The sequence below is a fragment of the Onychostoma macrolepis genome, chromosome 08 (genome assembly GCF_012432095.1).
Source record: "Onychostoma macrolepis isolate SWU-2019 chromosome 08, ASM1243209v1, whole genome shotgun sequence".
In the NCBI taxonomy this organism is placed as follows: Eukaryota; Metazoa; Chordata; class Actinopteri; order Cypriniformes; family Cyprinidae; genus Onychostoma; species Onychostoma macrolepis.
Genome location: NC_081162.1, coordinates 13525794 through 13545688, shown reverse-complemented (window position 1 = coordinate 13545688; position 19895 = coordinate 13525794). Strand labels below are relative to the sequence as shown.

General features: G+C 36.1%; 2 protein-coding genes and 1 long non-coding RNA gene across 10 annotated transcripts in view; 2 read left to right on the top strand and 1 right to left on the bottom strand.

The window, feature by feature from the left end:
* The first annotated feature begins 12 nt into the window (after positions 1-12).
* On the top strand, positions 13-3317 carry ocstamp (osteoclast stimulatory transmembrane protein). Its single transcript, XM_058785426.1, has 3 exons — positions 13-53; positions 940-1939; positions 2486-3317. The coding sequence occupies exons 1-3, from the start codon at positions 13-15 to the stop codon at positions 2864-2866; spliced, it is 1422 nt and encodes a 473-aa protein (XP_058641409.1). The 3' UTR covers positions 2867-3317.
* A 3315-nt stretch (positions 3318-6632) lies between these two features.
* On the bottom strand, positions 6633-7302 carry LOC131546298 (uncharacterized). Its single transcript, XR_009272641.1, has 3 exons — positions 7236-7302; positions 6967-7067; positions 6633-6777 (listed from the first exon to the last, which is right to left on the bottom strand). It is a non-coding gene; the product is annotated as an uncharacterized LOC131546298 (long non-coding RNA).
* A 7015-nt stretch (positions 7303-14317) lies between these two features.
* ccser1 (coiled-coil serine-rich protein 1) overlaps positions 14318-19895 on the top strand; it is an 83640-nt gene continuing 78062 nt past the window's right edge. For all 8 annotated transcript variants that reach the window (XR_009272527.1, XM_058785147.1, XM_058785146.1 and 5 more), the window contains exons 1-2: positions 14318-14509; positions 16581-17735. Coding sequence is in view for 7 of the 8 variants with exons in the window: in XM_058785147.1 (XP_058641130.1) it covers positions 16607-17735 (1129 nt within the window). In the remaining variant the exon portion in view is untranslated. The remainder of the gene's footprint in view (positions 14510-16580; positions 17736-19895) is intronic.

Sequence of the window (19895 nt, the reverse complement as noted above, 5' to 3'; positions counted from 1 at the left end):
CAAACAGCAACTATGCCTTTAAGAAACTACCATCTCTCTATTTTGTCCCTCAGGTATGTCAATAATTCTGCAATTATAAAAGACGTATGCCTCCTAATAGAGACATTTATTGATTAGCACCATAATTGAGAAAGAAGCAAATGGAAGTGGACAAATTGGAAATAGGCTGTATTGCTTAGTTTAGCGGTAACATTGTGTTCTCATGTAAATACTGAGAAATATTATTGCATTATATTTATGAAATGTGTAGTTGTTGATTTTGCTATTGCTGTTACTATAGCAATTCATTACAATACCATGTAATATAACACGCTGTGAAATAAAGTTCAATGGGTTTAGTAATCAAATCTTTTTTGTCAGCTGATATTTCAGATGAACATCTTCAATAGGATATTCCCCCACAAAATTATGCTTACACATCCTCATGTCTTTTGAAATCTGTTTGACTTTCTTTCTTCTGTGGAAAACAAAAGATGTTTTCTAGAATGTCAAAGCTATTCTGTTATACAGTGAAAACTGATGGGGACCAGTGGCTGTCAAGCTCCAAAAAGACAAACAATGTAACCATAAACCATTAATGTATTATAATTGTTCATGTACTTGGCAGGCTATGTTATTCATAGAAAATTTTGAATGTCAATCATTTGGTTTCATTGAAAAAGCAGACTGGAATTTTAATAGTAAATACTTCCTTTCTGTTCCACTAAAGAAATAAAGTTAAATGGGTTTCGAAAGACATGCAGGTGAGTAAATGATGTGATTATTTCCCTTTAGTGATTTAAATGGTTTATTTTCTATTAAAACTGCTGTAAGCGATATAAGCCAATAAAGATTCATTCGGTTATCCTATAGAGATAAACATTTTCCTTTCATCTGATTTCTAACTCTTTATATACTAATTGATCATGTCTTCTCTATTTATGTGTTTGTGTGTGTTAGAGCCTCAGTGAGGAGCAGTGTGGAGGCGCTGTGGTTGTGTTACTCTTCTCCGACTCCTCAGAGTGCAAGTCACCTGCTTGCCCTATTTGTTGTCTGTCTCTCATTGGCTGCTGTAACTGCTTCACTACTTTTCCACTGGCTCATAGACCTTCTAAAATATGACATCCAGACAGCATTGGTTGCAGTTGGTATCTATGCCACAGCTGTGTTTATCCTGTCATCTCTCATCCATCCATTCCGATGTGCCTTCACGCTAATCTTCCCGACGTTGTTCACCCGACAGGGCCGTAAACTGCTCTTGTCCGTATCCGTGATGATCGTAGTGCTGTATGTCCTACCCAACATGGCCGCCAACATCGCAACTCTCACACACGTGGTGAAATGTGCATCAGAAAAACTCTCTCAAAGCCTCCTAAGCAGCTCAGACCTCATCAACACCATTAAAGACAATATCGTCAGAAGAGCCGAGGAGAGCGTGGAAGGGAGTTTAGTCCAAACACTGCGTGATTTTGATCACACCACACATATTAATGTCTCAGAAGTGAAGGGACGGTTGCATGTGTTGAGTCAGCGAGTGCAGGAGGATTTCTCTGAAGTTAAAAGTCATGTACAGGACCTAAAACTGCTATTCAGTAGAATTTTTGCTGCTGTTTTTGTTTTGTATTTGTTCAGTGAATCTGTCATGTATCTGCGGTCTTATCTGACGTCTGTAAGATTTGACAACACGTATATCACAGGTGGGCTCAGGAGGAAAGGAGCTGAAAAAGGGATTGTGGTTGAAGCAAAGGATGTGAAAAATGGAGTAAACTCCACCAGTTTCAGAATAACTAAAAAGGAACTTTTCAAATGTCTGGCTCCAGCAATGGTGATCACTCTGTATCTGCTAATGACAGTCTTTTTGATAGTGCTGGACCATTTCTTGTATTGCTTGGTGAAAACAGGTGGGCCTTGGATTTTAAACATGCCGTCAACCAACATCAGCATCGGTGTCAACTTCAAGGTAATTCGCTCTTTTACAGATAACAGATATTGATGAAATATAACTCCAAGAAATTAGTCTTTGAGCAGTTGTTATTGTTCCTCATTTGTAATTTGCTTTAGATAAAAGCCTCTTCTAAATGCATAAATGTAAATGTAGAGTAAGCATTGCTTTTAAATTTATCTAATGTACAAAAGTAATTAAGTAAATGATAAAAAGTCAAAGTAAACTGGAAGTCAAAGTCAAACAGACTTCATTGACTTCCATGTAATTTTTTTCTTTCCATACTATGGAAGTCAATGGCTACTGTCAACTATTTGGTTACCAACATTCTTCAAAATATCATCTTTTGTGTTAAACAGAAGAAAGTAATTCTTACAGGTTTGAAACAACTTGACAAGTAAATGATGACAGAATTTTCATGTTTGGGTGAACTATCCCTTTAAGTTAAAATATAAGTTTCCAAAATGAAAACACTCAGATAAAGTAAATAGGCCAGTTACTGTTCACCATTGTGAAAATAATAATTCTCTCTTCTCTTCCCCTCTATCTTTCTAATCATCTTAGGTTGGAACAGAAGTGGCCATTTGTCAGATCTTTAGGTCAGACTGTCAGATGGAATTGTTCAACTTCAACAGAACTTACACAGCCCTCATTCACTCTGATCCAAATGTGTGTGAGGCCCAATCCAGTAAGCTGAACCCAAGTGTTGTGACAGCGCTGGTGTTCCTCTATCTGTTCAGCTACACCCTACTGCCGCTGGAGGTCTACGCTCGACGCCTTCGGAGGAAAGTAGCAGCTTCTTTCTTCCAGCAGCAGGAGGACAGAAGAGTTGAGTTCCTTATTAAAAAAATTCAAACTAAACAAAAAGAAAGACAAAATGAAGTTTTCTTTATAGAAACCAAGCATCAAGATAAAGAAGTCTCTGGGATGATAGATCAGCTATAACTAGGCTGTATGTTATACATGTTTACGGAATTGTAAATACTGTACTCAGTTAGTGTACATATTCAAATTTAAATGTTTTTAATCCATATATACGTATTCCTTGTTTATTTATAGTGCAGTGAAGTGGCATGTGTCTGACCTATGACGCTATGAAAGGAAAAAATACAGCAGTGTTTAACAGAGTGAAAACAGCTTTCTGCTTTTACCTTACAGTTCACGATCCATTAAGGGACCGTGTTAGTGATATACTGTACACAGCATAGTGCCTGATCTGCAGGGACTGGATGATGGAAACATGACACTAATGGACAGGAAATCAAAGGGTCTTACATCACAGCAAGAAGGAACTGTAATGTTTATGGGGCTGCAGTGGTTATTATATATGTGTATATTATACTGTATGTGCATATTACACAAACTGAATTCAGAAAGAAGAGTTAGATACTATGCATCATTATTAATGGTTTATTATATGACTAACTGGTTGAGGAATTATATAAAAGCAATCTATTTTTCCTTCTCTTTTGTGAGAATGATCTCATGTCTTACTGACGTCAAAGTGAACAGGTAGATCTGAATATGTGAACCCACAATGAGGTTTATTTTTAATAAGGTCTCTGATGATGTTTTCATGTGTTTTTGGCACATAAATCATGTGTTGGCATTAGTTTCATAATTCACATCAAATGACTCATATTACATAACAATTCCTACCTGCATCTGTTTTGTAGGGTTCACATACACAGCTTAAAGGGATAGTTGAATATATTTGAAAGTATTTTGAAAAATGTCTCCAATGTCCATCCAATGAAAGGTTTCAAGTATTGTTTTCGAATCAACTGACTTTCAATGTGTGAGCAAAAAGGATAAATAAGGGCCAGTCGTGGTCTAATGGATAGAGAGTTGGACTTGTAACCTGAAGGTTGCGGGTTTGAGTCTTAGGTCCAGCAGGAATTGTCGCCGCTGCAAACTGCTCAGGGTGTGTGTTCATGGTGTGTGTGTGCACTTGGGTTAAATGCAGAGCACAAATTCTGAGTATGGGTTGCCACACGTTACTTCACTTTCACCAAATAAAAAAAGTTTAGTAAGGATAAATAATTGATGACAGAATTGAAAACAATGACACCTATGAAATTTTGTCATCACACATTTAAGCAACGTCAGATCCTTTTCTGTGACTCACAGCAACTCTGCGTACTGTCTGACTCGAATGACATTTTTAAATTACTTTCATGAATGCATGCAAAGACTTAAACAAGCTCAGAAATAGAGAGCAAGTGTCAAGGTGTCCAAAGAATGATGCTTTGCTTGACATCACAAATCTGTCAGATGACTGATTTTTTTATTTTATTTTCTCATTCAATGTTTCTTTTGGAGCCTGATAACAATCGATATTACTCTTATGTCTGACGGAAACTTGATAGCCTCAGAGGTGAAATATTCTTTTTCTTGTGTGTCTGAGGAGGTGGAATAGTTGCCATAAAGAGTTATGGCTACACTGGCTGACGCTTTATCTAGACTTTTTTCAAGTCCATCAAAGAGTGCATATGGGAGAGGAATAAAGACACCTTACTTTGTAGCTTTGACCAACTCCGTCAGGGGTAAGATCGTGCTCACTTTCATGAGCGCCACATTATTCTTGCCTCTGTCACAGCACACTTACCAAGCTCTGCTGCAGTGCTGCTATGGCCTGTCTCATAGCAACTGCCTCTTTAAGCTGTCCGCATCGCCATGACATTTTAAAGCTAATACACTGATAAAACCATTTCTAGGGAAAGAAACGGCAAGCATTAGTCAGAGAAACAACAGAAAGACATTCAAAGACACATCTTGAAAAGGTAATCATTAGCATTAAAATGTTTTAGAGAAAAGCCAGCGAAAGCCCTTCAATAATGGATGATAATGGAAATATGAAGAGTCTCAGACCCAAAACAAGAAATGAAAGGCAGAAAATGAAGACTCCCACAGAAGATGGTGATTATGAGGATGAGGTCATGAAGAAAAGTTGAATGAAGCTGATTCTGAAAATAATACTTTCAGGGCAAAATACTAGAGCAGTGATTTTCAATCCTGTTCCTCGGGACCCACTACTCTGCACATTTTGCATGTCTCCCTTCATGGAGCTCTTTCCTAATGAGCTGATGATCTGAATCATGCAAAATGTGCAGAGCTGTGGGTTTCCAGCAACAAGTTTGAAATCCACTGTACTAGAGAGTGTTACCCAATAATGAAAATCCAAAAATATAAAACTACCATTATGATACCAAATTATGATAAGTGTTGTTACTGTAAGTTACAGAACAACTTTGAAATTTAAGTTATTAACTTAAAATCTTCTCATGTGCTCTTGTATTCATGAGAAAAGTAGATTCGGAGATTCAAATGGTAAGTTTCAGTCTGTTCCTGCCGTAGTGCTTCTGGAGACTTGAAGCAAAGCATATATTGGAGCACTATTATGCTAATTTTATCATGCTTTTGCATGTTTTAGAAAGCTTGAAAGCTCCAGTTCCCATTCAGTGAAACCGAATAAAAAAACAGTACATTCTAATTATTTTTTTCTTATGTTCATTAGAAAGAAATTTGACATCAAGTAGCCTACATAATTTCATTTTTGAGTGAACTGTTCCTAATATTTTAACATATTTCAGCTTAACTATGTAAATCTAAGTAAAATCTCTAAATGTTATAGTATATATTTTTCTGATAATGTAAAATAAACTATACGCACATCAATCCTGCACTTTACTTTTTTGTCATTTTTGTTTTTTATTGTTTCTGAGAGCCAGCCTTTTCTGGGTAATATAGATGATAAATTCATTTCCTTGAACAATACACCCCAACATGCTTACCTTCAAATAGCATATAATTCTGTCAGAAATGCATTAAATATATACAAAACAAAAACATTATTAGATTTCTTTGATATGATGACAAAATGGAATTAGTTATAATGCACTTTTGGAGTGCAATTGAATGAATCAGCCCTCGGACACACACAAGCTGAGTTGATTCAGAATGGGTTTATTAGTGCTGCTATGAGTGACACAGGTAGTGACGCAGTTTGATGATACTTTTTAGATAACATTCAGAAATACTCACTATTCAGGACACTTTAATATGAACTTCATAAAAAAATCTGAGCAGATTTTTAATGGCATTTCTTGAATCTAGATGTTTATAACATCTAGACACTTTATTTATTAGAGTCTGTATTTATCAATAGCTGTCTCAGTTTTGTACCCAGCAAGCAATTTTGCATTTAAAAGACATCTATTATAGCCGTTCAAACACAGCCCAGATGTCTAGGCTAAAACAAGGCAAAATTTGGGCTGTCAGTGAAAATTTAATAGACGTCTAATCGTAGCTCAAGAATAGACTAGTCATCAAATAGACAGCTAATGAATGGCTACATATATACATCTAATAGACAACAAAATGACAATCCATCCAAACAAATTAAATATACAGCTTTTATTAAGAAAAATAACATTTTTAACAACTTAGACAACTTAAGACAATATAAAAAAAAGATTAAAATACTAAAGAATTAATGACAAAATAAAATATTATAAATACAATACAACTAAATATAAATATTATGATAAAATATGGAATTTTTAACAACTTAAGATAATAAAAATAAAAAATAAAATATTTTAAATAACTTAAAAGACAAAAGAGCATGTTATCACACTTAACATTAAAACATTATGGATAAATGACAACATAAAAAAAAAATAATAAAAAAGATTAACCCTTTTGTTGGTTTACTTATTTGAACAAATAAAACAACCAACAGTGAACTTAAAGGAAATTATTCATTATTGGTTTTATTTCTTGCTTAAAATGCTTCCCACCTGCATTCCTCAAGTCCAACTCTGTTGCTGCCGGGAAGTTGGTCATCACAGCATCTGGCAAATAAGAAAAAAAAAATTAGCATAAGAAAAGCTTTTTTGGCATAATTATTACTTAATTACACTAGTTGTGACAGGGAGTCATTCTCTTTTGCTTGGATGCCTACTAAAAACAAAAACAAGATATATATTGTGCATCACCTGAAGCTCTCTGATAAATGTGTTTTGTGTGTTGTATATACATACCTCTAATGACCGAAAACAGTGCAGTCTTTTCAAATGCCTCTTTCTGCAGCGGTCCACCCCCCTTCATGTTGAATATGGACATGAGGGAATTTATTAAAACCCTAAAATACGGTATTATAGATTGAGGTGGTTAACAATTGCGGACAAAGTTTGACATTTCAAAATGACCAGTAAAGGAATTATTTTTTTAAATTTCTGATTTGCGTTGTAACTTACTGAGTATTGACACCACAATGTTTGATTAATGTGGCATGTTTTGAAGGCTTTACCTGTTCAGCATCCTTCTGGCACTGTCTTTGAGGTTCCTTCCTTCAATCCTGCTCAACTTTGACACCTGAATAACACATGCAAATGTCAGACGGGTAGTATTATATGCATCAGTGTACAAGTGTTTACCAACCTTAAACACTGATGCCATTGACCTGCAAGTTTTCCGTCACTAACCCTTTAAAACTCTTTATGCCAGCAGTTTAAGTTTTGTCCACAGACAAATTTCAATTCAGATTAATAGTCCACTACCCCAGGGTGTCACTCAACCACATTCAAGACGATCTGATGTTCAATTACATAATAAAAGCCCTTGAAAATGGTTGAGTGACACCCTGGGGTAGTGGACTATTAATCTGAATTGAAACTGGTCTGTGGAAACAAGTTATCCAAAATCACAGGCAGAATATGAGTTTTCGGAGGGCTCTTATTATGTAATGCAACATCAGACCGTCCTGAAACTGGTTGAGTGATACACTGGGGTAGAGGACTGTCAATCTGAATTGAAACTGGTGTGTGGAAACAGGGAGTTTTCTTTTTATAACTATGTGAATTTACAGATAAATGTGGTTATATGCAAGTTTATGAAAGGCTTTTATTTTGTTATTTCTCATCAGACACTTATTTCCGACTAGTAAACTCGCATTTACGATCATTCATATAGCACGTGAATGCAGCATTAGTGCTCTCGTGTAAAAACAAAATTCAAAATAACAGTGATCTCTACTAACTTTCACGTCTCGCGTTGCCTCATGTCTCTGTAGGGCCATCTAGCGGCTGGGAATTGTAATTGCATTTTTATTTATAAAATGAAAGACAGTCGAATAATATCAATAGTATCGTGTAATGTGTATGAATGTTACATTTAACAGCTTGTGGGATGACATCATATTATCAAACACAAGTAAACTTTTGAAACATTTAAATTATTTTTTGCATAATAAATAATGCTATATTTAATAACGCAGTAAAATAATTAAAAAATGTATGCTAATTTAAATGTTTCAAAAGTTCACTTGCATTTGATAAGAAGCTGCTTGGGCGAAAATTACATGTAAACAATTTTAAGGCTATTTTGGCTATGCTCATTGTTGGTCTGATATAGGCAAACCGTTCAAATTAGACCACTGATTGTCACGATTTCACCGGGTGGGCTAAAAGCAGACTACAGTAACACTTTACAATAACAGTAAATGAATTATCATGTACTAATACCTTAATTAATAATTACTTGACTATGAACTAATGAAGAGTTAAGACATGTATTAATCAAGAACTAATGAAGAACTAACTTAACTATGACATGAGTCATATGAATTACCGCATGAATAACACCACCTTAATTACATGTTAATGTATTAATTAACACTTTGGGGTAAACTAAATCAAACATGCTCTAGAAGAAAGATTCATGAAAATGGCACACTGCAAAATTGTTTATAAATTTTCCACCTGCAGCTATGTCACAAACATCAGTGAATGACAGTGGATTTCTTGCAATATTTACGTTTAACCTAACTCATCCAACGCACAATGATGCTGTAATATATTATTTTATAAGATATACACAATCGTAAATCTACCCCTAGAGTCATCCTTGTGTCTTCCCTCTGTACTTGAAAATGTGGTTGATCTAGTGACTGAAAAGACTATACCATGATTCCTTGTTTATTTTACATGAGTTACTATATTATGCTACTTAGACCCAATGATTACTCAATATTCCTAGGAACCAGGTTTAATTGCAATAAAGAAAGTAGTATTTGGGTGTAATACAACTTTTAAAAACTCTAAAATTCTAATGTAGTTAAAACTGGGTGGAAATACTGCTTTAGTGCCTTTTTTCAGTCCTCCAAAACTAGGGTCCTGGAAATGCGTTCCTGGGACTGCGGTTCTCCGGCTCGGTAGGTGGCGCTGTCACAAAAAAAACTAGGGTCCTAGAAGTGCGGTCCTACAACTGCGGTCCTGAAAGTGCGGCCTCCGGTATTGCAGACGGATAATATTGACCATAAACAGCAAAGCCCGCGCTGACTGACGGGTTCGTTACAAATTCAAATGTTGCAGCTTCAAACCACAGGTTTTACGGCAGGATAATCGAACGCTCATTGGCTCTCGCCTGCCTTCGTCACAGATTGCGACATGCCGTGTTTCTGGTGAGGTGTTTATTTGAATCATAGACATAATAAAAACTAATTTGTTCATGACCTGAACCACATAGAAAGAACTTCATGGACAACGTCTTCACTGACTCCTAAGAGAGAGAAAGAGAGAGAAGTGAATGAAATAAGGAACATTTAGTTGAACATGTTCTACTCTCTAATTTTAAATGTCATATTTAAAATATCTTAGTTACCACAGAGCGCACACACATATACGATCCAAAAATAATTATATCAATCTTCATACCATTTAATGTTCATAATACTATTATTGCATAGCTACTGTTCAAAGATTTGGAAATTTTTTATTTTGATGTTGTGGGAACAAAGGTTCTTGAAACATTCATGTCAATAAAGCCCATCTTAACTGAGAAAAAAAATAATAGAGAGAGATGCAAGAAATCTGAATAGAAATAACATATTATTGACATGACTTTAAATATTTAAAGCACACGTTGTGATGTATGCAGCAGCACTACCTACCACCTGGATGCTCTCCCCTCTTTTCTTGTTTCTCTAGCACCCTATTCAATTCTTCCACTTCACTGAAATAGTAAATGGAGAACATAATCACTGCTAGGTTAACAGAAATACTGTTAACGCTTAAAAAAAGGATACATTGGACATTGTGTAGAAACAGTTCCAATACTTGACCAATTTATTTATTTATCTTTTGTCATACTATTGCCTGCCCTGAGCTGTGTCCTTGAAAGCACTTCATATAGAGTACAGTACACAGTAAATGACACAATTTAGCACGTGGTATTTTAACAGTCAATTATTATGATGGCCTCTCTGTTATGTCTGACTATTAAAATGTCATATGTCTCAACCAACATTATAAAACCATGTCAAAATGAAGAGATGTACTCATAACATGTATTGTGGGGTAATGTTAAACATGCTGAATGAGCACATGACAGTTAAAACATTAAGATTATTTTAACTTAATTAAAATGGAAAAACAATGAGTAATTAACAAGCTTTCACAACGAACGTGCTACAGTTTATTCAACACAGGCTTATCATGCTAACAATTCATTTTACAGCATTAGAGGCTAATATATGATGGCTATGCATTCAAGACTATTTAGCAAATCACGATCACTTCGGATACGTTAACTTTCCAATTAAATGCATCACAATTGTTTTTAATGTTAAACAAATAAAAATGTATTCACATTTGATACTCACACTCTGATTGTCATCCATCTTCGCTGGTCCTCTAATTCGGTAGGTGGCGCTGTCACTAAAAACCTAGGGTCCTAGAAATGCGGTCCTAGAAATGCGGTCCTAGGACTGCGGTCCTGAAAATGCAGCCTCCGGTTTTGCAGGCAGATGCTACTCTTTATGGTCGCTGCTCGAGATGGAGATGAAGATCGTCGAATAAAGGCTTGGATTTGGGTCTGTTCCTCGCAGTCGTGTGGATTCTGAAGATCTGGATTACAGCGCACGAATAAAATAGTTTCATTTCGTAATTATGTTGCGGTTTTGGTGTTTTTTTTTTTTTTATAGTTCTATTGTCAGTCACAGCATGTTGGAGAAAACGCCTTTTGTGGCCCATGGCAAACAAAGTAAACATTTCATGACAAGTAAAGGTTAAACGATTTCAAATGTTATTTATTTTAAGGTTTAAAGTTAAGTCTTGTTTAACTTGTAGGCCTATTATTGGAAACGAGCCGGCAGCAGAAATCACACAATAAAACGAAATGTTATCATTTCATATAAAGTAAACGAGTAAACAATTTAATGATGCAATTGGAAACAAGGTAATTGATATGACAACTAATAATAAAATTAATTCCGCGATTTCAATGTTCATAAGGATTCATTTTTGTCAATACGCAAGTATTTGTACATTTAGATGCTGAAAATACGTTAGTATTGTACGTTTAGTGCCTGTAAAACGTAAGTAAATGTCGTTTTATAGAACCACAATTTACGTAAAATACATATGAATTATCATGAGATCACGCTGGACTTTACTTGACTGTACACATTATTAATAAATCATTAACAACTCAGACTAACTAACATGAACTCATGCCTTGTTAATGTATCATAATGTCATGACTTTACTTGGGGGGGGGGGCACAATATTACTAACTCATCATTAACTTAACATTAATTCATGACTTGTTAATGTATCATAATGTCATGACTTTACTTGGGGGGGGGGGGGCACAATATCATTAACTCATCATTAATTACTTATCACTTAACATGAATTCATGAGTTGTCAATGTATCATGTCATGACTTGTCTTGGAGTAGCACATCTTTAAAAAGTTATAAATTACACATGTTTTATACATATTCAGCTCATCTAAATCAGATATTTGGTGTTTTTTGGTGGTTTGTAAAAAAGTGGAAGAGCAGAGGTCACGTGACTGCATTTGGATGGAGAAGGAACTGAACGGTAGGAGGAAGGTTAACATTTTGAAGGGGCAATAGTGGCCCAAAAGAAGAGCAAGAACTCAAGACAAACGTCTGATTTCAGTGCATTATTATTATATAAAGACAGTAAACCAATCCATAACATAACCATCATCTCTATGCTAACACTGATTTTAATTTGGAAAATTGCATCTGCGTAATGAATACATTATTGTAGGAGGGCAGCAGTGGAATCACTCAAAACAGGATGAGATGAAGTTGTTTTTAATTATGAATGCATCATTGTGCGTTGGATGAGTTGGTTAAACGTAAATATTGCAAGAAATCCACTGTCATTCACTGATGTTTGTGACATAGCTGCAGGTGGAAAATTTATAAACAATTTTGCAGTGTGCCATTTTCATGAATCTTTCTTCTAGAGCATGTTTGATTTAGTTTACCCCAAAGTGTTAATTAATACATTAACTAACATGCAGGAACTAACATGTAATTAAGGTGGTGTTATTCATGCGGTAATTCATATGACTCATGTCGTAGTTAAGTTAGTTCTTCATTAGTTCTTGATTAATACATGTCTTAACTCTTCAAACACCTTGCAAACGCTGTTGACTTTGCTTACATGATGGAATATCATACATCTCAAGCTATTTTGCCAAAAAACGACATGTAACCAAATTCAAGGTTATTTGGGCTAGAAGTGGGTTACACATAGCCGGACTATGTAGGGTCTGTAGTCAACCGAGACGGTGAAATGACGGCTATTGCTTGCTGGGTACACTGCCTACGCTGTTTATGACAAACATATTCATGCAAAAGAAAAAAAAGAAAAAGAAAAGATATATCACTTTTCTGAGCACAAGCCTTTGCACTCATTAGCTACGTCACGCTTACGCGCGTATTACACGGCTTACACAGAACAAACAATGATTAACCTAGTTGCTTATGCAAGAATTGAGATTCAGATTAATTGCATTTTATTTCTATACAATGACACCGAATGGTAACTGGGCATGTCATTCTGCCTAAAAACGATGAAATAACTTTCATTTCTGGCTGAACTATTACTTTTAGACTCAACGTTATCATAAATTAATAGGCTTATAACCAGCGATGTCTCAAATGCCATGAACAATAGCTGCTTCTCAAATGTAACTTGTTTACTGATCCAGAAACATGCATTGTAAGAAGCATAATTTTGTAGCAACAGGGACACCACGTGGAATTCAAAAGAATTGCAGGAGGCTATGGAGGAATTTTGGCTCAGCGATGTTATGGGATTGGGAACGATGTAAAGCGTAACATTTTACAGGAGTGATTTAACTCATGCACTTTTGTATTTCCTGGCTCGATCAGCTAATGAGTTAGATATTAGGCCTACAGTAGGTATTAGTAGGACCATTTTAATTTTATTTAAAAATACTTAACTAGGCTATATTTTACTGCTTTCTTACAGAAAGAAATCACGTGACAGAAAAATAAACTAACACGAGTAATTAACGAAGCAAATAAAATCATCGGCCAGAGACAGAGTACAATGCAAGATCTGTTTTCACAATTTATATAGAGAAAGGCAATTGCAGTGTACTCTGACCAGACTCATCCCCTCCATTCCTGCTTTGAGGCCTTCTCTTCGGGTCGCAGGCTGCGTACACCACTGGCTAAAAAGACCATAAAAGGTCATTTATTCCATTGGTGGTGACCAAAATCTTAATTGAGGCATATTTTGTGGGTGCATAGGCATATGCATACCATATTGTGCCTTGTTTCACATGCTTTTTATTAGGGTGTGTTTTATGTGTTTTAGAGATATGTAACTGTAGGCTATGTATAGCCTATTGTTTATTGTACTTTTTATGCCAATGTCAAATATGAATTTCTGTCCAGAACATCTGTACAGACAATAAAGTAAAGTAAAGTAAATCGACAATGAAAACAGGAGACTGTAATATAATTAAAAGTCTAGATTTCTATATAATTAGAAATAAAATTTAGTAGCCTAATTTAATTTAAGTCTAGATTTGTTCAAAGTGCCCATTTTCCTTCCAAACAACTGATCGACATTTACTATGCGTTAATGTTACATATCAACATCATAAATACATCAGTAAACAACGACCGCCTCACTTGCACCTGAAAAATGTTTCTGTGGTGTCCTTAAAAATAAAATAAAAATGAAATAAACTGATTATACATGCATATTAACATAAACAACACCAAAATGCATGTTTTTTTTTCATAATAAACATTAACAAATCTCAATAAACAGCATGTTACAGCCTACTTTATGCAAAAAATAAAAGTACAATTAAATGGTACCAGAGTATAATAACAAAGAGAAAAGGCTTATTTTACAAAAAATCTGCAACAATGCGAAAAGCTATCTTTGAAAGTATTGTTTCAATAATGACTACTGATAACTGTATAATTACACTCTTTTCTTTTACTACCCCAACCCAGGGCCACTGCACCTGTGTGCCGTCTTTAAATGACGCTCACGCAGGTGCTCGCGTCATGCGCAGAGGCGGAACGCGGAAGCAAAGCGCGAGCATATTCCACGTCACTTGAGGTGGATTTAGCGCGAGCTATCAGGGGTTGTGACATGAGAATTTAGCGCTTTGACGTGAAACTCGCCGGATGTGATGCCACGAGCATTGCGGCTTCACGCTCAAACTGACAGCGAAGGGAATCTCAGCGGGTTGTAAACACAGGTTTCATCTCAAGGTAATGTTTGTGTGCGGAGCTGTACTGCGGGGCAGAGCGCTTGCAGCAGGCGGCTGCTGTTTCTCGCTGTTTTATTGCTTATTCCGTGTTTCCTGACGCTGTGTGTCCATCACTGCAGATGATATGATGGATATATATATATATATATATATATATATATAAATAATAATAGGTCTGTATTGCGCAATTGCGTTGTCTCAAATCATAGCGACATACATATAATTTTTGGGCTCTGTAGCAGTGCTACGATTCCTAAATATAATGTACGCTCTTATGATGCCCAAACATGCTGTTTAGACAGGCAGATCCCACCAGCTTCTAGGTTATGGGCCTTTTTGCTTTGATTCGTCGGTTATCATAACACTTAATGGATATTCTTGCTTGTTGTAGTTTCTCCTTAGATTTTATGCCAGTTAAATTATTTATAACATTATTTTTGCTGGCGTATAATGCCACTGAATGTTCGTTATGTCAAATCTAATGTTTCCCACAAAACCCTTATTATTATAGCTTGTGTGCCATCATTTTTGACTTGGCATAAAAGTTTCATGAGTTGGTCTGTTGTTTATTACATTGGCATTGTTATTATCAATAGCCTATTTTGAAATGTGTACTGTAGTTTGCCATTACCTATTAAAACATGTCAGGCAAGTTAAGTAATGCAGTCAAGGGTGTATCTTCAACCGTCACAACAATGTTATGGGGTGTGTACATGTTTTGTAAATTTGTCAGGGAACACCTTCATATCACCTTTACTGTTTTGCTTTGATTTTAGTGCAGTATGTATTGGCTGAAGGTCAGCACAGTATGCTTAATGTGCTGTAATTAATTGTGCTCAGCAAACAGTAATGCAGCTCTCCTGGATTTTTTCCCTTGTGAATCTGTATTGTCTATGGTGGGTAATTAAATTTTAGACATTAGTATTAGACATGAGAATGTGGAATTTTTCCAGCCTTTTACATTTTTTACCAGACAATTCATTAGTAAATTCATACAGTATTTTAATTCACATTTTCCCCACACTTGAGGACCCCTGAGGACACTGTGGCTGACAAGTGGAATCTGAACTCTTTAAAATAATAGGTCTGTGTCTGCTGTTTTTTTTTGGGAACCCATTTTAGACTACCTCTAAAGGTGTTGTACTATTTTCTTTTCTTTTCCCACTAAAATACTAAGAATAGTGCAAGAACAGTGATTAGTGAGAATATAACAAATTAAAATTGTAAAAGCGACAACCAAATTAAACTTTCTTTCTTTCTTATCTATTTTTGACAAATATTTAAAAATATTTGGAATTGTGCAAATGTCAAAATCAAGTGAACATGCTGTGTTTTTATATTTGTAGGTTTTTTTTGCTTACCTCGGATGCTACTTGGGATCACATTTTATATATATATATGTATATATGTGTGTATGTGTGTGCGTGTGTGCATGAAAATTGTAAGAAAAGTTTAATATTTGTTTTAATTATAAAAATGCATAATTTGTTAAATAAACAGATTTACACTTTAGATATAAACTTCTTGATTCTGTTATCAATCATAGTATTTTTTTGCAGATTTATTTTAAATAAATTATGTAGTGTTCTTAAAGAAATTGTTAACAAGTATAAAAAGGAAGGAAACACTGTAACCAACTGTAATCTATTAATCCTGTGCTCACTGGGAATCATATTTTCTTCAATAAAGACCCGGTAGTGCTCATTTTACATACAGTATACAGTGTATCTGACATCAATATTTTGTAGTGGCAAACTGGATATAGAGCAGCATAGTTTGGAAGATGAAAATTATTATAGCATTTGTCTTTTTGTTATTAGACAGAACTGTTAAACAAAGACAGTAAACTAATGAAGGCTCCTATGCGTCTTGCCAACTTTACCCTCGCCTGTTTATCAAACTATTAACAAATTGGTTTGTTTTTGTTTCTGAACAACAGAATTTCTTGTCAGATGTGAGACGTTGCCTAAATTACCACAACTATTTGCCTGGTGGTCATTTCCAATCTTGATTGTGTCTCTTTGTTTAGGCCGTCATGCTAATTCTGAGTTTGTCTTTTTACCTGTTTGCAGAGCATCTGATCTGGTGCTCGATTTAAATGGGCGAATCAGGGACACGCCGCTCCACCCTGGTCTCCAGGCTTCCCATCTTTAGACGTAGCGTGCGAAAGAGGCAGGACTCGCTCCCCTCCTCGCCCTCCTCCGGTGGTGTCGGCAATGGCGTCCACACTTCCTCTCCCTCCAGCACCAATTCCAGCTCCAGCAGCACGAGCAAACGCCGCAGCCTCTTCCGCACACCGTCCCTCAGCTTCCACAGTAAAAGAAACAGCGACCCGATCCAGCTCAGCCTGGACAATCGCAGCCAGGGATCTGAAGCCACTTTTCGAGACTGTTCCATCTCAAAGACGCGGCATTCATTCGGATTTGGCGGACACAAGAAGAAGATCACCCGATCTCACACGGAAGACCTCGAGAAAGCGCCCACAAGTCGCAATGTGTTTATTAACTGCATCAGCTCAGGGACCAATGAGGGAGATGATTCAGGGTTCCTCGATGATGTGAGCAGCAAGAGGTCTTCCAAACACAAGAAGCAGCTGCTGCCCAAGTCCTTATCAGCTCACCAACGGTTTTCTAAGAACTTGTCCAATGTCCCAGACCAGGGTAAAGGGCAGGATGGTGTGGAAGATCCTCCTAAAACTGGTACCCCAGGTTCCTGGCCTGGAGAACTGGCTGAGAGTTCTCTACAGTCACCCATGATCTCAGAAGACCGCACCACGGCAATAACACCATCTGATTTTGTTCATGTTACCGAAGATTCTGTTTCGGAAGTGGACGCTTTGCCAGCCCCTAGTCCAGTTGCTCCAACCGAAAACTTCAGCCAAGCTGTTTCTACCTCGCCGGTGTCTTTCACCCCAGCCCAGGCCAGCACGGAAAAGCACTTACTGCCAGATACCAGCCACACAGCTAACACGCAGTGTGACAGCACCACTGCCCATACCGAACCTGTAACGCTGCAAACAGTGAAAGAGCTGAACCCTAACACTAACCCTGACCAGCCAGAGGCCAGTGAGAATGAGCAAGCTCCAGAACTGAGCGAGGACAGCAGCTCCAATCCAAACGCCTGTGAGAGGCGGTCCAGGAACACTGTGCTCATCCAGCAGGCAGCAAGATCATCAGGCCTGAGCAAACTGGAGACCAGGCCAAGTCACCTGAGAAAGCCGCACACAGGTAATGAACTCAGTTGCTGTTTTGTTTGTTTATATAGAGGCTGTTCTGTTTCTGTTTTTTAGATGAGCAAGTTTTGAAGGAAATTATTCACATATTTGCTCCATGACAGAAACATGTTAATCTTTGATCTTTAAACCAGTTTCACTAATCTTTCACTGAGATTTCATTTCTAGCTCTCATGACTTCAGAGCTTCCTAGATAACTTTCTGCTTCCACCAAGATAATGAACTGCTGTTTTGATGGACTCTTTAATATTACATGAGGCCACAGGTGCTGAAGTTTCAAAATTTGGGGGGGAAAACTGTATGGGTACTACCGTACTACAGTTATTCATGAAGTAATTTTTTTTTCTGGTTAAACTGATTGTAAAAGCGACAACCAAATTAATTGTCTTCATGATTGTTTTTAGTACATCATAAAGCAAAATGATGTGACTAGCTATCTGCACGTGTTCCTGCTTATTAATATTTCAGGCCAATTTTATTTAATATGACTTGAAATGTAGTAGCACAGCACAGCTATATGAAGAAACTTTTTGTGGCAACAACAGTCAGTTATACTGTGTAGTGAGTCAGAATACAAAATATTAAAATGCAGAATGCTGTGATTGACTAATCAGCATGTAGTATTCTAGTGAGACATGTAATATGCTAATTGAGAAGCCGGTTACCGCTGGAGGGATTGTCAGACATCAGATACTATTAATGCCACATCATTTATTATTTGTGTTGAATTAATCTATCACATAGTTAATTATGATATTTGTGGTTTTAAAAATGGCATTGAAGCCCTCATTTAATAATAACCTATAAAAGCTCTTCATAACTTGTAGCCTTAAACTGAATGTGAAACTGATCTTCACAGCTCTGGAGCTGCTGAAAGCTGAAACTAGTATTTTTGTACACACAAACAAAAACTGGGAACTTTATTTAAAAAAAAACATCCCCACCTCCCTCTGGAAACAATGCTTTGTGCTCCAGTTTGGCTGTAGTTTTCTTATAACATGTGATTTCCCTTCTGTAAATTATACTTTTGCCTTATAAGTGCTTTCACTCCAGAATGCCTGTGGCTTAGAGGTTTATGGGAAACTAACCAGCTCTGCTGTATTGAATTTCGTTTAGTTGTGACCTGATATTGGCTTTACTACGGATCCTGTTGCAGGAGAGAGTGAACTCTACACTCCCTGGTTTCATTTACAATTATAGGCTTGGGGTCATTCATTAGTATTCATGTAAATGATTAAACTCTTTTTAAGGATATTAAGATGTTTTTAGTCATACTCTATTATCTTTAGATAGGAGGAAATATGTCTGGATGCAGTCAAGTCTGTTTTTTACCATGTTGGCAGCAGATTATTTTGGCAAAACAAGTTTTCCAGAAATCCTTTTTGTTTAATTTAATTTAGATATGCTGGAAATTTGAGCCAGTTTATGTTTTGCATGTTTTTATTTTCTTGTGAATTTTAATAATTTTCTGCAGTTTTTCTTGTGTATGTGTAGGTTTTGGGCTGTCACTGAATATCAGTAGCCTATATTTTCTTTGCAGTGCTTGTGTGTATTTGTGTCAGTAGGATTTAGGATTAAATCATTTATGATGATAGTACTGTACTGAAACAATTAATTTGTTAGGCTGTTATTCATGTTGTTTAGATTTTAATATCTAGTTTAAGAGAGAAACTAAATTTAGTTTATGCAGATCTGATGCAGTGAGTGAGTTGTAGTTTGTGCCCTAGGCTTAACACTTCTTCTTTGTGTATTTAATGTCTTTCCTACGTGTCTTACATTTGCTTCAGATTGTGACCTACAGCCTAATTTAGAGTCCAGTGAGATCTGACTCTGTACATACAGCAAGATACTGTAGAAATGTTAATCATTCAGTTAAAGGGAGGAAACATTTGATAACAAGGTGGTTTCCATATTTATTTTTTCCTCTGCATTTGAATATTGTTTTCCATAGAAGTGCAATTCACAGTTGCAGTTTAAAGGCATTCATGTGTATTTTCCATAACCTTTTATATATAAAGTGTATGTCTTGGATATATATGTTCATATGTCTTATGTACACTACCATTCAGATGTCATGTTTGTACATACGAATATTTATTAATTACTAATATTTTAGTAAATATTTTACAGATATTTTTTTTTTTAAATACTGATG

Bases quoted from the DNA above. Each gene is read 5' to 3' on its own strand.
- ocstamp (XM_058785426.1), top strand. From the start codon at position 13: ATGCCTTTAAGAAACTACCATCTCTCTATTTTGTCCCTCAG. The intron at 54-939 runs GTATGTCAATAA...TGTGTGTGTTAG, and splicing joins CTCTCTATTTTGTCCCTCAG to AGCCTCAGTGAGGAGCAGTG. The intron at 1,940-2,485 runs GTAATTCGCTCT...TAATCATCTTAG, and splicing joins GCATCGGTGTCAACTTCAAG to GTTGGAACAGAAGTGGCCAT.